We start from the raw sequence: 16,299 nt of genomic DNA, 5'->3' as shown, positions 1-16,299 counted from the left end.
CTAAGCTGTGCCATATGGGTAAGCCTCACTGTATGGCTACGCCTCACTCTGCACAGTGCTATGACAACAGAAAAACTCCCTTTAAATCTTTTTCCAGAAAAACAATCAAGGCCTAAAAAGCCACATCAAGTTAACGAAAATAATTAAAAGGGCACATGGTGGCAGGATGGAATGTATAATTACTGATTTTAATGCTAGATATTGTAGAGCAGCCTTTGTGGGCTCAGCTGCTTCATAATTTGCACAGTGTGGATGTCAAAATTAAATATTGGGTTTGGGGAAAAGGCACTATTGAAATAAATGTGAAAATGAGCATCAGCCTCCTCCCTCCTGTGGCACTTAGCATGCTGGTTCTGTGGCACTGGCACGCAGCCTCATTCACATCTTGATTCATCACTTCCTTGCTCGCGTCTCACTTCCTGCCACTTACCTGACATATAGATCACTCGTGTTTTGTCATGAGACACATACAGACCGGAGCTCCGGCACCAATCTTTCCCCCATGCTCTCTGACAAGAAAAACATTCCTAAACCTGGATTAGTCATTATTCTGGTCTTTCTCTGGATCTCCTTTAAGCTACACCCAGGATTGATTGTGGGAACTTGAGGATGATTTCCTGCATCTCCTCAGTGCACCTACCGGCTGTCACTGGGGAATGTCATCGCTTTGAATTTGCATGAGCCTGCAAACCTTAACAAGGCCACAGGACCCGCTACACAGATACTATCGACCGGCTCGGATTAACACGCGAAAGCAGCGAAGAGATGTTACCTGTGTATCTTCTCCTTTCCAGATTAGCAAGCAACAGCTACAGACTGTCAAGGAGCACTTCCAGGCCTTCCTCAATGGAGAGACGCAGATCGTAGCAGACGAGGCCTTTATCAATGCCGTCCAGAGCTACTATGAGGTAACTTCTATCTCTGAAAGACCAGCCAACAGCTCGCCCGCTGAAAGCATGGTGACCCCCAGCCGTACCAACTGAGTTCCATGAGTAGCTGAGATCCATGATCCCTACATGATAAAGTAAAGTCTGTCATTGTCTATGGATGTTTATATTAATGAGGGGCATTTGCAGTTACTGAATTAAATGATGAATCATCGCCTTTTGAATTACTTTGCTGGTGAATGTGTTTTAACAAACAAAAGAGTAGAATCTTATAAGGTAGCATTTAAAACATTCTTTGTACACAGGAATGAATGGAGGTCCATTCAGTAAGAAAGCCGTAGAGTCTGTGCTTAAGTTTTAGCTTACAGCCTTAATGAATTTCTGCCCTCACAGCTTAATAGATGGAAAATTGGCCAGAAATACAAAGAAAGAGCTCATTAAATTAAAAAAAGAACTCCATGCTGAACTACAAACGCTGTTCAGTTTGCAGATTGTGATCATTTTTCTTTTCAGTTGATTGATGTCATTTTTTTAACATGAGATGACATACAAAATGAGCCCCTGTACTGAGGGCCATCGCTGTGGCTGTTGCTAGCGGTTACTTTTGTTGCATCATCAATGAATGGCAAGTGTCCAACAGCTGCTAATAGCCATGAGCATATGCTTGCTATAGCATTCATAAGACGTCATTAAGAGGTTCTGTTATGTACTAAAGCCATTTTCATATTTCGCCTTTGCTTATTGGAACGTAATGGTGATGTTTTAGTGGGGTCTCCATAGTATACAGTACAGGCCAAAAGTTTGGACACACCTTCTCATTCAATGTGTTGTCTTTATTTTCATGACCATTTTCATGACCATTGGTAGATTCTCACTGAAGGCATCAAAACTATGAATGAACACATGTGGAGTTATGTACTTAACAAAAAAAAGGTGACATAACTGAAAACATGTTTTATATTCTAGTTTCTTCAAAATAGCCACCCTTTGCTCTGATTACTGCTTTGCACACTCTTGGCATTCTCTCGATGAGCTTCAAGAGGTAGTCACCTGAAATGGTTTTCCAACAGTCTTGAAGGAGTTCCCAGAGGTGTTTAGCAAGGGTGCAAAGCAGTGATCAGAGCAAAGGGTGGCTATTTTTAAGAAACTAGAATATAAAACATGTTTTCAGTTATGTCACCTTTTTTTGTTAAGTACGTAACTCCACATGTGTTCATTCATAGTTTTGATGCCTTCAGTGAGAATCTACCAATGGTCATGAAAATAAAGACAACACATTGAATGAGAAGGTGTGTCCAAACTTTCGGCCTGTACTGTAGGTAGCAAATCTGACAGAGACATTGCTAGTTTGCCTAAACATCACGCCAAGTGGGTATCTTAGCCAAGCCTTGGATTGTGCCAGTTGAGAAGGTCTTGTTGGCTACAGTTGTCTTTAATAAAAATGAAGAGGAGTGGAACAGAGAGGGGCCAGGATGCACAGTCAAGCAACATCCCATTTTAAAGACCTAAATTAGCCATTTCAATTATGCATTATTGAAAACAGCCTAAGGTGGCTTTTCAGTTTCATTAAGCTCAAAGCTCTTTGGCTCTTTCTGCTGGATGTGGGCCAACTTGTCACTCATTCTGATTTCCTTAGAGAAGCTAACTGGGGAGAAACACAGGTATGAGGTCTGAGGTCTCGGAGATCCTTATCACCAGCTCTACTTCAGTGAGGCTCATTCAGCAATAAAATTCACTGAATGCGCACAATCATTAATTTTCTCAGTTTCTCTTGTGGCAGAAGCTGGACGGCTTAGTGGCTCCTCTGCCTCTCCCTGGCAGATATGAAAAGTAAACACTCTCTGAACTGGGAGACACTGACTACCGCAGTAAGCTTTTCGTGTGCAAGCTGCCAAGGTGGCAATGTAGCAAAGACACTGGGCCTGCTGTCCTACAAAAGAAAAATAGTAAAAAGTTTCCAAGAAAATGTACATAGGATCTGCGGACCTTTTGGCGGAACAGGACCAAAAGCTTAAAACGACATTAGTCCAGGTGCATAGACTAGCACAGCATGAAAGACGAGGCAGTCTGTATCCAGCTATGTTTGTGGAATTCCTCCGATGGGAATTTTTGCAGCTTTAGATATCGATGGATTGAAATAAAATATGTAAGAATGTAGAGTATTCAGTATTCAGTACTCAGTACTGCTGCATGCTAAATGAAGGGTTTCTAGGATTTCTAGTTCCCCACTGTGCTCCCTAGCTGTCTGTTGATACCAGCAAAGGAAACATTTGCGAATCTTTTAGCTGACAGGGGAATAGCGCTTTCATGGTGTGTCTGTGCCGCATAGTCAGAGTGCTGGATGCGGCATCGGCCTTGTTATTACGAGAAATGAATGTGAAGATGAAAGAAGCAGAGGGAGCCTTTGTTGTCCGTAGTGAGGCTTTGTTATACTTTAATGGTGGCTCACCTCAATCAGCTGCGGGGAAATTATGCATCTATTTTTACCTTTTCGCAGATCAGGTACGCTTGTAGACAATGTTAGCCTTGAAAAAGAGCATTTGTATTCAGGGTTGTTTATCACGAGGGGATACACTGTGCGATTTGTCTTGTGTACCTTGATTAAATTGGACTCACTTCTGTCCAGCTTTGCCAGACCCAGAATTCTGGTGAGGACTGTATGATTTCACTCACTCTGCCACTTCCCCATTTTTTAAGAGCTTAGATTTGAAGCAGATTGAATTTGAGGAGAGATTATAAGAGCATTTTCATGACTGTGCTGCCTCTTTAAAGCAGGATCAAGGACACAGTCAGTCTGAGCTCAACCATGAAGAGTACAGATGTTGAGTGACACTTTTGTATTTTTTATGTGGTTTCATTGAAGAAGAACACAAGCATGAAATAAAGAGTGACTAATTTTTGCGGTGCCTCTGACCACAGGTGTTCCTGAAGAGCGACCGCGTGTCCCGGATGGTGCAAAGCGGGGGCTTCTCAGCCAACGACTCGCGCGATGTCTTCAAGAAGCACATTGAAAAGCGTGTGCGTAGCCTTCCGGAGATTGATGGCCTCAGTAAGGAGACGGTGCTCAGCTCCTGGATGGCCAAGTTCGACACCATCTACAGGGGAGAGGAGGACCCGCGCAAGCAGCAGCAGCGCATGACGGCCAGCGCTGCCTCCGAGCTCATCCTCAGCAAGGACCAGCTCTACGAGATGTTCCAGCAGATCCTAGGCATCAAGAAGTTTGAGCACCAGCTGCTCTATAATGCCTGTCAGGTATCACAATTTCCGCAGCACTCCTAGCACATAGGGGGCCTGTTTCCATGTATGGTGCAGAAGGACCTGAATCCACCTCTGGTCTATAGGGGACTGTCTCCATCCATAGTACCAAGGGACCTGAGCCCATTTGTGGTCTTTTGGGGGACAGTGTCCATCCATGGTGCAGAGGGACCTCAGTCCATCTTTAGTCTATAGGGCACTGTGTCCATGCATGGTGCAGAGGGACCTGAATCCACCTCTGGTCTATAGGGGACAGTGTCCATCCATGGTGCAGCTGGATCTAAGTCCATATGTTGTCTATAGGGGACAGTGTCCATCCATGGTGCAGCTGGATCTAAGTCCATATGTCGTCTATAGGGGACAGTGTCCATCCATGTTGCAGAGAGACCTGAGTCCATCTTTTGTCTATAGGGCACTGTGTCCATGCATGGTGCATGAATTTATGCATGGTGAATTTATTAGGCTAATCAGATTGGGAAATGTTTAGCTTTAACAGCAAGGTCCATACTAATAAACTTTCCAAGGCAGTTTAAGTCAGTGGCATTTCTTGACAAACATGAGTTGGTTGATGAAAAATTGGAACCAAAATGAGAAGTAGCCAAAAATATACATTTGCAAACGTGTTTCTTGCTATTTTTTGTCAATATAATTCTGTGGAGAACAGACAGCGCTGTGATTACATTCTCAAGGCTACCATATCTGTTGTTATCCTGTCAGGCTTCATTCTAAGTTTCCCAATTCTGAGTTGAGCTGTGACATGAGTGTGACATGGCTGGTGGAAGCGATTACAGGAGCCATGTTCTCCCCTCTTTGTGTGTGCATGACACCTGCCTCTGACTGAGTGACTCCTGGAACACTCCGGAAGGTTGTGACCTATATGACAGCCTCCTAAACTCAGTTTAATGAATATAGTTTCCTACGTTTTCTGACATGCTGGAAGCACTATATCTGACAGGCTGATAGGGTTATGCTTTGCCCTGCTAACAAACTGGGGAAGGGGGTGGGCGGGGGGGGAGGGATCATCATATTCTTTGGGGTCTTGTGTCTCATTAAAATGGTACAGAATGAGTCGCAGCTCAGAGACTTTATGCTCTTTCATCATCTAATACGTCCACAAACTCGGTTCACCTCCCATGTAAAAATTTAATGCCCCTGCCATGAGTAATGAATAAATTGTTTGATTGGCTTAGTTTTGATGAAGTTATTAAAGCATTTTTCTTAGCCATTCTAAGCACAATTCAACTGGTGCATATAAAACACCTACTAGAAATTGAGAGGTGAGCGCCTTACAGCCCGATGCATGCTGGTGTCGAAACCAGTCAGCTATTTGCGCCGTGCTGGGCCAGTGAGAGGTGTTTCTGTCATGCTGGGCCTGCACACAGTATCTCCAAGCTCTGCCTATTCAATTCCACAATGTCGTTCTGGCTGCTGGAAGAGGAGACACTCCTGTCTGAAGCCACCATTACTTCAAAACCATATATGTAGCTGTGGGTGTGAAGTTTATCTCGATAATACCAGTGAATGCAGGTTTTTAATGCGTTATTATGATCTTATGCCAAGTATTCTAATGGCAATCATCCTGAATTTAGTATTTTTAATAACATATAACTCATATTAGCACAGCCAGAGTGGAGTCACTCACGAAGCGATTACTGGGGTGGCTCTGAGTCACATCAGAGTCCCAGCTGGGGTAAGATCACCCATTAGCCTGAATCATTCTGACTTTGGGGAGAGTCAACACTCCTATGGCTGTAATTCTGCCTTGAAAACAGAATAACGTACCTTGTCACACCCACAAAGTAACGATTACTTCAGGCAGAGGGCAGACACTGCTTTAAAAACTCAGGCTGCAAAAAATTTTTTATGATGAGTGCACCATGCAAGACATGCTGGGTTTTGGCCGAGGAGGGCCAGTGTAGTAGTGTTCGAGACCCCCCCGGAGTGTATCCTTCTTGTTACATGCTGCTTGGCTCCGCCCCTTGATGAGTACCGTTGAGTCATCCACATTTCACATTTTTTCAAAACAAATTACAGAGCCTTTACCAGGGCTGCAGAAAATGACGTTTCCCTTCCAGACAGAAGGTGACATGACTTCCGTCGCCCCATACCATTGTCGGCGAGTCCCTCACAGGCTATAGCAGCTCAGGAGACCTAACTCTCGAGCGTCCAGTCTGTTATTGAAACAATAATTAGGTTATTGTCACTCACAGGCAACAGACCGATGGAGAAATCACAGGTGTGCCGGTGTAACCCACTGGGGGGACTGGTGGTACTGGGAACCATCTCTCTCCACACAGGAAAAGTCTGTGTATGAAACCTGTAAACAACTGGAAGGGGTTCGGGTAGACAACCTCCCCCCCCCGGCTCTCTGGGAGCAGTGACATGCTAATCCTTCCCTGCTGCGACACCCCCCCTCCCCCCAACTCTGAGGCTGACCTTTGAGCGTTTGAACACAGAGGACGAAGGCTGGGAGATAAATCAGACGGAGCAGGCCTGGCGTGGCGCGCGCGCTGTTCGCCTTTGTTATTATAGGTTTGATTCTTTTATTTTTATGTTATTTTCATTTTTCATTTTAAATCCAGTTTAGTTTTAATTGGTTTGCAGTGTGGTTCTATTAGTTTCTACTAGTTTTTACTTTAAAGATATTTCTTTTTAGTTTATATATATCTTAGTTTCAGTTTAAGGTTCAGTCATTTTATTTCTATGGACAAACTAAAAATTTTAGAGCTTTTTCTGTGACTGATTTTTAGAGAATCCTAAATTAATACACAGCGCACATTGTGTACTAATGTCTTCCAAATGGGCAAGACACATTCCCGGGATTATCAATGGTAATGAAACATAAGCAAACCATTACTTTTGCTAAATGCTATTAAAAACAGTAATCTGATGTTCGTCTCCATTTAATTTCAGTTTTGGAAGCAAAATTTATAGTCTTAGTTTAGATGTAGTTTTTTATTTTAGTTTAGTATCTTATTTTATTTAAATTTACAAAAATGTTTAGAATAGTTTAAGAATTCACTGATGGTAATAACCTTTTCTGAATTAGCTTGAAGTCCATGCCCGTCCATGAACCCCGTCCATTAACCCCTTGATCTAATATCGCCGACTTATGGGATAAAACAAGCTACGGCTGTTTCCCGTGGATCCGGTCCCTAGTGTAGGAGGCCCGGTGTAGGCGGTTCTGAGTAGGCTGCTTTTCCTCCGACTGCCTGGGGCTCGGCTAATGAAAGCGCAATCAATGGTCACGGGTGAAATTGACTCGCGGCAGCAAACACTGCGAAACGTGACTGTGTCATTACCTGCCCTGGAGGTGTTACTCCGGCAAAGAAAGGCTACGGGGGCTATGGAGGGAACGGTAACCAGCGGACCTGGTGCACTTCCGTTGGGCCACTAGGGTCATACACACACACTCCACATGTTTGCATTTCACCTAGTAATTTAAGACACCCAGCAAGGTAAAAATAAGTATATTATTGCCAGTTAAATCTGTTTAAACAGCTATCTCTGTGTTTATAATGATATACAATAATCATAGCATTTTCTGCAGATTGTAAATTGGAAAAAACACACAGTATTGTTGTGTGCTTTCTTTTTAAATTTCGACTGAACCACTGGACCAGGCCGTATCTCTCTATTTGACTATCCCTGCCGGCCCCTGGAGGATGGGCTCCCCCTTTGAGTCTGGTCCCTCCCAAGGTTTTTCCTTGCCACTGTCGCCTATGGCTTACTCACTGGGGGTTTTGGGTGAGGATACTGTAAAGCGCTTTGAGACAATGTAATGTTGTGATAATGCGCTATATAAAAATACATTTGTTGTTGTTGTTGTTGTTGTAACACGCAACATTAAGCTACGACTTTACAGGTAGCCTTTGCAGCAGTATTTTAGCATCCACTGTTGCTGACGTGTGCCCTCAGGTTTGGGGTGTTTATACCCCGGCTAAGAACACTTGACTTCTCCCCACGTGTGTCTTCCCACCTCCCCCTGCTTGTCATAAATGGTCTGGCTGTCCGCCTCACTTTTGCTGACATTTACAGTCACCCTTGACGCTCACCGGACACTCCACCAGCCTAGGCCATGCCCGCCAAGACCACCATGATACTTTACTGGTCGAAACATGTATGTGATCCCTGACCCTCTGTGGGTCAGCCCTGCCAACAGTAAACCATTTCATTAAAAGGGTCAGATCTCCTTCTTGGATCATGGCATGTGCTGCTGAGACTGTGCTGTTTTGCTGGGGGACGTGTTGCCATGGATTGCTTACGTGTTGACATGGATGGCATGGTCACATGACTCATCTCCTGGCTTTAAAGCCACTGAGGAAATTCGGACCTGTATAACCTGGGAGCCTCGCTGGGTGACCTCCCATGTGCCTTCTGTGCTCAGCACATGCCCGGAGCTTCCTGTGTATGAAACAAGCCAGGGACTCTGACTTACTGCTGTAAGTGACCAGGCGAGGACAGGAACCATGCAAGGACAGTGATCATGCAAGCATAATGAATGTGTCAGGACAGTGACCATGTTAGCACAGTGACCATGCGAGCACAGTAACCATCGAAGCACAGTGACTATGTCAGCACAGTGATTGTGTGAGCACAGTGACCATCCAAGTACAATCTCGGCCCTTGCAGGGTTTTATTCCCACCATCAACCTTATGCTTGGGTTTAATTTCCACCCTTGGTCCTTTGCGTGGGTTTAATTCCCACCATTGACCCCTTGCATGGGTTTGATTCCTGCTCTCGGCTCCTGATATGGGTTTCATTCCCACCCTCTCCCCTTGCTTTGGTTTGATTCTTACCATCTGCACCATGCGTGGGTTTGATTACCCACTCTTTGCTCTTTGTGTGGGTTTCATTACCACGATCGGCCCTTGCTTGGGTTTGATTCCTTCCGTCGGCTCCTTGTGCGGGTTTGATTCCCACCCTCTGCCCCTTGCTTAGGTTAGATTTTTGGATTATCGCCCTCGGCTCCTTGTGTGGGTTTGATTCCCACCTTCTGCCTTTGGTGTGTGTTTGATTCCTGCCCTTGGCCACTTCCCACCCTCTGCCCCTTGCATGGGTTTTATTCCCACCCTGGGCCTTTTGGGTGGGCTTGATTCCCACTCTCGACCCATTGTTTGGGTTTGATTCTCACTATTGGGCTCTTATGTGGATTTGATTCTCACCCTTGGCCCCTTGTGTGGGTTTGATGCACACCCTTGGCTCTTTGCATGGGTTTGATTCCCGCCCTCAACCCCTTAATAGTGCTGGGAGGAGAATCCCTCCTTTACTTCAAAATGTCAGGTCATGCTTAAAAATGAGTAATTGTGAGTTTAGCAGCATGATAAAAACATTTTCTGTTTGCCATTTGTACAGATAGGTTAGACATGAATGCTTTTGTTTTCAGCTAAGCTTCCATCTTATTCCCTAATGAGACCTATATGAGTGAGGAGCTTGCAGTAAGAGCACTGGGACGGCCCCCTGCAGTATTTTGTTGGGGTTAAGGACCTCAGTCACAGGCCCAACCATGATATGATTACTTAGCTGGGAGTAGAACCTAACCCAGCAACCTTCCCACTGCAGGGTCCTAACCCCCAGAGCCAGACACTAGGCCTGAGGGAACCTTTAGTAAACAAGGCAGTGTTCAATTTGTGTCAGGCAGGAGCAATCGATGTCAGATCACAGAGATCCCCAGGGCAGTGTGTGGCTCAGCAGGTTAGCGGGTTGTGCCAGTTCTCAGAAGGTTGCCAGTTTGTATTTTGTGCTTGGCAGAATAGCCTCATTTCTACTTGGCCTGGAACAAGGTCCATATCTTCCCCCCATGAAAAATTCCACAGGGATGCTTGATGTGTGGCTGGTCCTGTGCTCGGCTTCCCTGCCCCCTGTGTTATGCGTGTGTCTATGTCTTAAACAGGAGAGCAAGATGGGGATATGTGAAAAAAAACAAATTCCAGTTTACCGGTACCATCACTCTTCATCATCATCACATCAGCCTCCATACCCGACCAAGCTTGCAAATGATGCCGTTAATAATAATTCCCCATTTTTATCGTCCCCAGCTGTTTGTCTTAATGAAGGCTAGATTGTTGAACCCGAGGGGGGGTGCTTCAGGACGATGCTCACTGGCACGGACCGCAAGTGGCCGATGGGACTGCTGGAGATTTCGTCTCTTAGAGAGAAATGATGTACCCCCCCTTGAGTGACGTAGGGTTACATGCCTTGGTCCGACATGCCAGCTCCAGTGATGATGGGAGATGCCTCACAGGGCCAGTACATTGCTCAGCATCAATATTGATGCAAACTCGTAAAACCAATTGGCTGTACATATCAAATTTTCTCTGCTTCAGTCATTGTTTTGTAGATTAGTGGGTTCCATTTTCAAAATCTTTTTAAAGCCAAATGAACTTATTCTCCGTTAGTAAGAATACCCAAATCTAGCAGTTTTAGATTACAAATCATTCCTGGGATTTCAGCCGCTAGTAAACCTGACCTAGATTCAGGCTGCCAGTGGATAAGGCAGCTGGCAGTTTATAGAAGCTGCTTCGCTTCAACTCATCCAGCGGGGGTCAGGTGTAGCACCCAGGTATACGTGGTAGGTAGCCGTCGCCAGTGAGCGCGGCGTGGGCTGCCAGGCCGAGATGACCTTTAGCAGGGAGCCTTACTGCAGGAACGTGTGGATTCTGTGGGTCGCGTGGCAGGGCTGCAATCCGCTGGTAGGCAGGGCCGCCCGGTCCGGTGCCCTTAGATTCAGCCAGACCCCTCGCATGCTTTATGGCCTGTAAGGTGAGTTTACCACACTGAAGTCTCACCCAATCCACTCTGGTGCTCTGCATGTAACAGCTTTGGCTTTGGGTTGAAGGATAAGTGTTTACTGAAGATTTATCCCTCAACTGGAGAAGCAGACCAGAGGATGGCAATGGTAGCGATAGTAGGAGGCTGGTGTGTTAGCTTAGTAGGTTAAAACCAAGTGCTTGCGGGGCACTGAATGCTGGCTGACCTGCTCTCTGACCCCCCGCTTTCCGCTCACATATGTCACTTTGGACAGAAGCGTCTGCCAAATATATCCAGGGGTGGATAAAGGGGCAAGGTCACTCATTGGCTCCCGGAGTGCCCCTCCCCTGTCACTCACTGATTCAAAACATTTAATTGGATAAGGCTGGCCCATCTTTATGATTTAGGTTTATAAGAATATTTGTGTGTAGGGGCATGTCTGCCTTTGTGCTGATCTGACGTAACAGGCTGGGCTAAGTAAAGGCCACTGACAGGCCCTTTCAGGCTCAAAGTGAGACATGCAGGAAACACATATTCACTGAATGCTGCCGCTGGTGTTTGTGAGAGCAAAAATATAGCTACGTACTATAAATATGATGGAACATTCTGGAGGAGTACTGGAAGAATTTATGCCTGAAATTAACTTTACAGCATACTATACAAGTAATTAACATCATCTATAAAAGCTGATCATTTTAAAGAACACACAGAATATCTATCCATCCATCTATCCAGACATTCATCCAATTGTCTGTCCCTCTTCTAAACCCTTATCCTTGAAAGGGTCACCAGGAGTCTGTCCCAGGAGCGTCCAGGACTGCCTGACCAAACAAACAACAAACGATGTTAAGGTTAAGGATAATATGGGCCCACATACCTGAGCAGTTAGAAAATAGTGGATGGATGGATGGATAGATAGCTTTTTAGGGAACTACTTTAGAAGAAAAGGGAAGTAACACACTTCCTGCCCCAGCCTTAAACGAGCTTTGCAACTGGATCTCAGCTCAGATACAAGCATGTTTACCTCAGCCCTGGCGTATATGAGGGACACCTACTCCACCAGGTTAACAGTTTCCAGAGGATTTTCTTCTGCGCTCAAATGCTCAGGGCTCTGGGTGCTTTATGATAATGCCTCTTGGCCAGTTATTTGGGTGGTGAGAGAGTGCATGAGTTATTAAAAAAATGCCCAGAGGGCTTGCAAATGCTCTCACTCAGATTGGGCAATGGGGCAAAAATTGCAGATCAATCTCTTCTTCTGCAGCAGACTGTGTGACATAAAATTGTTACGTCTAAAATATAGCTTAGGAATTGAATTTGCTAAGAGAACTTTGTTATGGTCCCTCCTTATTTCTTTAGCAGACAGAGTTGTTTCAGGGCAGGGAGCCAGAGCCAAGCAACTTCAATGGAATCCATTACCTTCAGCTGAATGAGGTCCGGATCAACAACAGAACCAAACCCTGGCCTTTCTCTGTCTGCACAAGCTCTCTCTCTTCCTCTGTGCTGCCCTTCAGCCTGTGGTGATGCTGGTGTGGCTTGACTGAAGCTCCCATTGCCATGGGGATTATCAGTGGGCGCGTGGGCTGCTGGGGGGGGGGGGCAGTTGTTCAGTCCAAACACTAAAGCCTCCATGGGCTGAATTGACGCGGGAGGGAACTTCGGCTCTTGCCCACACCGGTTCCCTCTTTCCCTAAGCGAGCCTTGATAAATTTGCTTGATGCTTACACATTATTAATGTCTAAATGCCTGTGAGTCTGAGGCAAGCTTTGGATTATTTCTTTGTCTTCCTTGTAATGTACCCTTCTAGAAAGATTGAATTGTTCAGCGCAGGAGGGATAGCAGTTTTGAGATGAAGGCAGATGGTACATACTAGTCTGACCCCCTTTTACCCTGGGGCAGTTTTTCCCAATCCTGTCCTCAGGGACCTGCAAGCAGTCCACGTTTTTGCTACCTCCCAGCCCCCTAAAAATGTGAACTGTCTGGCAGGGAACTAGGAGGGAGCAAAAACCAGGATGGTCTGTGGGTCCCTGAGAACCGGGTTGGAAATCGCTGACCTGGGTCATGGCCTCACCCTTGACCCATGTTTAGACATGTCTATCCAGGAATCTGGACTAGACTTTACAAACTTCATGACCATGGGGGGGCATGGCTACAAGTGGGAAGGGCTCACCCAAATGCCTCTCCCCCAGTAATGCCCACCCCAGGATGGCATCCTGATAATGCCACCGATGCCCACCCAGGATGCCCACCCCTGTTTTTCTAGGTGTTACGTCCTGTCAGGCATGTCCGCCTGACCCTCCTGTTTCTCTAGGTGTTACGTCCTGTCAGGCATGTCCGCCTGACCCTCCTGTTTCTCTAGGTGTTACGTCCTGTCAGGCATGTCCGCCTGACCCTCCTGTTTTTCTAGGTGTTACGTCCTGTCAGGCATGTCCGCCTGACCCTCCTGTTTCTCTAGGTGTTACGTCCTGTCAGGCATGTCCGCCTGACCCTCCTGTTTTTCTAGGTGTTGCGTCCTGTCAGGCATGTCCGCCTGACCCTCCTGTTTTTCTAGGTGTTACGTCCTGTCAGGCATGTCCGCCTGACCCTCCTGTTTTTCTAGGTGTTACGTCCTGTCAGGCATGTCCGCCTGACCCTCCTGTTTTTCTAGGTGTTACGTCCTGTCAGGCATGTCCGCCTGACCTTCCTGTTTTTCTAGGTGTTACGTCCTGTCAGGCATGTCCGCCTGACCCTCCTGTTTCTCTAGGTGTTACGTCCTGTCAGGCATGTCCGCCTGACCCTCCTGTTTCTCTAGGTGTTGCGTCCTGTCAGGCATGTCCGCCTGACCCTCCTGTTTTTCTAGGTGTTACGTCCTGTCAGGCATGTCCGCCTGACCCTCCTGTTTTTCTAGGTGTTACGTCCTGTCAGGCATGTCCGCCTGACCCTCCTGTTTCTCTAGGTGTTACGTCCTGTCAGGCATGTCCACCTGACCCTCCTGTTTCTCTAGGTGTTACGTCCTGTCAGGCATGTCCGCCTGACCCTCCTGTTTTTCTAGGTGTTACGTCCTGTCAGGCATGTCCGCCTGACCCTCCTGTTTCTCTAGGTGTTACGTCCTGTCAGGCATGTCCGCCTGACCCTCCTGTTTCTCTAGGTGTTACGTCCTGTCAGGCATGTCCGCCTGACCCTCCTGTTTCTCTAGGTGTTACGTCCTGTCAGGCATGTCCGCCAGACCCTCCTGTTTTTCTAGGTGTTGCGTCCTGTCAGGCATGTCCGCCTGACCCTCCTGTTTTTCTAGGTGTTACGTCCTGTCAGGCATGTCCGCCTGACCCTCCTGTTTTTCTAGGTGTTACGTCCTGTCAGGCATGTCCGCCTGACCCTCCTGTTTTTCTAGGTATTTTCTAGCTGTTGCTTGTTACCTCTTTTTAGTCTTTGTATTCATGTCCCTGTTACAAGTCCCTCATATACTGTTTGTGGACATTTGGTGTTTAACCAAATAAACTAGCTTTCATTAATTTACTTTTCAACTACAGGTATTTAGTTAGTTACAGGAATTATTTATATACTTGTACAGTGACACTAGTTATTTAGTTATTTATTTATTGTATCCATATTCAGCTTATGAGATTTTCCACTTGCAATTGGTTCTTCGGAATGTAAGCTCACTATACGTCAAAGAGCACCTGTATAACATTTTCGAGACACAGAAAATGTGGACAAATGTGTGTCGGGCAACACAAACTGTAATACAGTTTCATCAAAAGTGCATAGCACTCCTGTTGCACTGAGCAATACCCCAGTGACAGTTGCTGAATCCTGGTGTGGCAAATGACCAAGTGAGGTTTGGTTAAAATTGCATGAAACATCTGCGGCATATGATGGCGATGGGGGTAAACATTAGGTCCGTGAGTCATCAGACTAATTGACTAATCCTTCTTTCAGATAAATCCTGTTCATCCGACTGACATTCCTGCATGGATAAGTTCTAAACTGTTAAAAACGGAACTGGTTCATTACTTGAGTAATTGTGTCATTAAAACTAACTTCATCAACTGATAAAAATCACACTGAACAACAAGCCTGACTTACCAGACCCTGCAACACAGGTCCTTAAAAATACATGCTGAGTTCGATTGGTTAAATACAATTCAGCTCCAGATAAAGTATAAAGATCATGCTGCTGTCTATCAGAAGAAGTCCCTGGGTTGAAGTATGTTACCAAGCAGCACATCTACCTGCTGTTTTACTCTGGAGAAAGATGCCTAACTGGTGTTGCTGGATGGAAAGCTAGCAGTATTGTTTATAATGCTATCTGTGCTCCAATCACCTGCCGCCTCTGGTCAGGTGACTTTGCCATAAAAGACCCTTCTAGTTAGGTGACCCATATAGCTGCCAGCCTCAGAGCAAAAGATGAGATGATGTAACTCAGAAACCTGGTGGGATTCGCTGTGGAACCTGAGAGAAAATGCAGGAAGGAAATGAACTGAGTTGTAATGAAATTATTTGCTTTGGAAATGCTGGGCGGTGAATATTATCTGCTTATGCAGCGGATGCGCAGTGTGGTGGGAAAAGTTAGGTCAGGAACAAAGGGCAGATGGTAAATGGCTGCATGCAGATCTGCTGCTGTTCATTTCGAGGTCAGTTCCCCATCCATCTCTGCTTGGCAGAGCGTGGCAGAATCTCGTATAGCTGCAAGATTCAGAGGGAACGACAAGGAGCGATTCGGAAATTGCACTTCTTTTAATGTTTAGTTCGTGTAAAATTACATTCCCTTGGGCTAAATTGGGCAGTAGAGTGTTCAGAGAAAGGCTCTATTAATTCAGTAAAAATATTGGTAATTTATTGGTTTCATAAGAAAAATCATTACTTCATTCGTTTACACACACACACACACACACACACACACATATATATATATATATATATATATATATATATAACATTAAAAGCAACCAGTAGTTTTATGTAAAACATTCATTTTGAGTAGAAACACATTGAAACCCAAATTATACTTCTAAAAGCTGTTCTGAGTTAAAAAGTTAATTGACAAGCTGTCTTACTTGGTATTTTTTTAATTAGTAACACCTTTGCAATAACATCAAACACCAAATATTTGTGTTTAGTATCCCTTTGGGAGTCAGTGATGATGACTGTAAAATGGGAAAAAAATTATGACACTTAATAAAACGAAAATTTGTGGAAGATGCATATGTTAAACATTGCTGTTCAATTGAATTTTCTCGTAAAAGCAATAAATTTGCTACATTGTAGAACTGAGCAAGCATCCTAGAGCTTTCTGTGAGTGCACATGTAGCCAGTCTCATTTTGGGTACTGACTGAGCCTTATACACAGTAAAGAATGAGAGAACAGTGTAAATATTGGCAGTGGGGGACTACGCAGCCCTTACTTCCTGTTTCTGTGAGCCGTAACCAAAC

At 45.3% G+C, this 16,299-nt stretch overlaps 1 protein-coding gene across 15 annotated transcripts in view; it reads left to right on the top strand.

The window, feature by feature from the left end:
* The window catches only part of cadpsa (Ca2+-dependent activator protein for secretion a), a 106,639-nt gene that overhangs the window by 19,907 nt on the left and 70,433 nt on the right, over nucleotides 1–16,299 (top strand). For all 15 annotated transcript variants that reach the window (XR_007399408.1, XR_007399409.1, XR_007399407.1 and 12 more), the window contains 2 exons: nucleotides 795–908; nucleotides 3,807–4,139. Coding sequence is in view for 12 of the 15 variants with exons in the window: in XM_049023614.1 (XP_048879571.1) it covers nucleotides 795–908; nucleotides 3,807–4,139 (447 nt within the window). In the remaining 3 variants the exon portion in view is untranslated. The remainder of the gene's footprint in view (nucleotides 1–794; nucleotides 909–3,806; nucleotides 4,140–16,299) is intronic.

The sequence above is a fragment of the Brienomyrus brachyistius genome, chromosome 8, assembly GCF_023856365.1.
Source record: "Brienomyrus brachyistius isolate T26 chromosome 8, BBRACH_0.4, whole genome shotgun sequence".
Lineage (NCBI taxonomy): Eukaryota > Metazoa > Chordata > Actinopteri > Osteoglossiformes > Mormyridae > Brienomyrus > Brienomyrus brachyistius.
The sequence above is the reverse complement of the archived record's forward strand: the minus strand, read 5'-3'. Positions and strand labels throughout refer to the sequence as shown.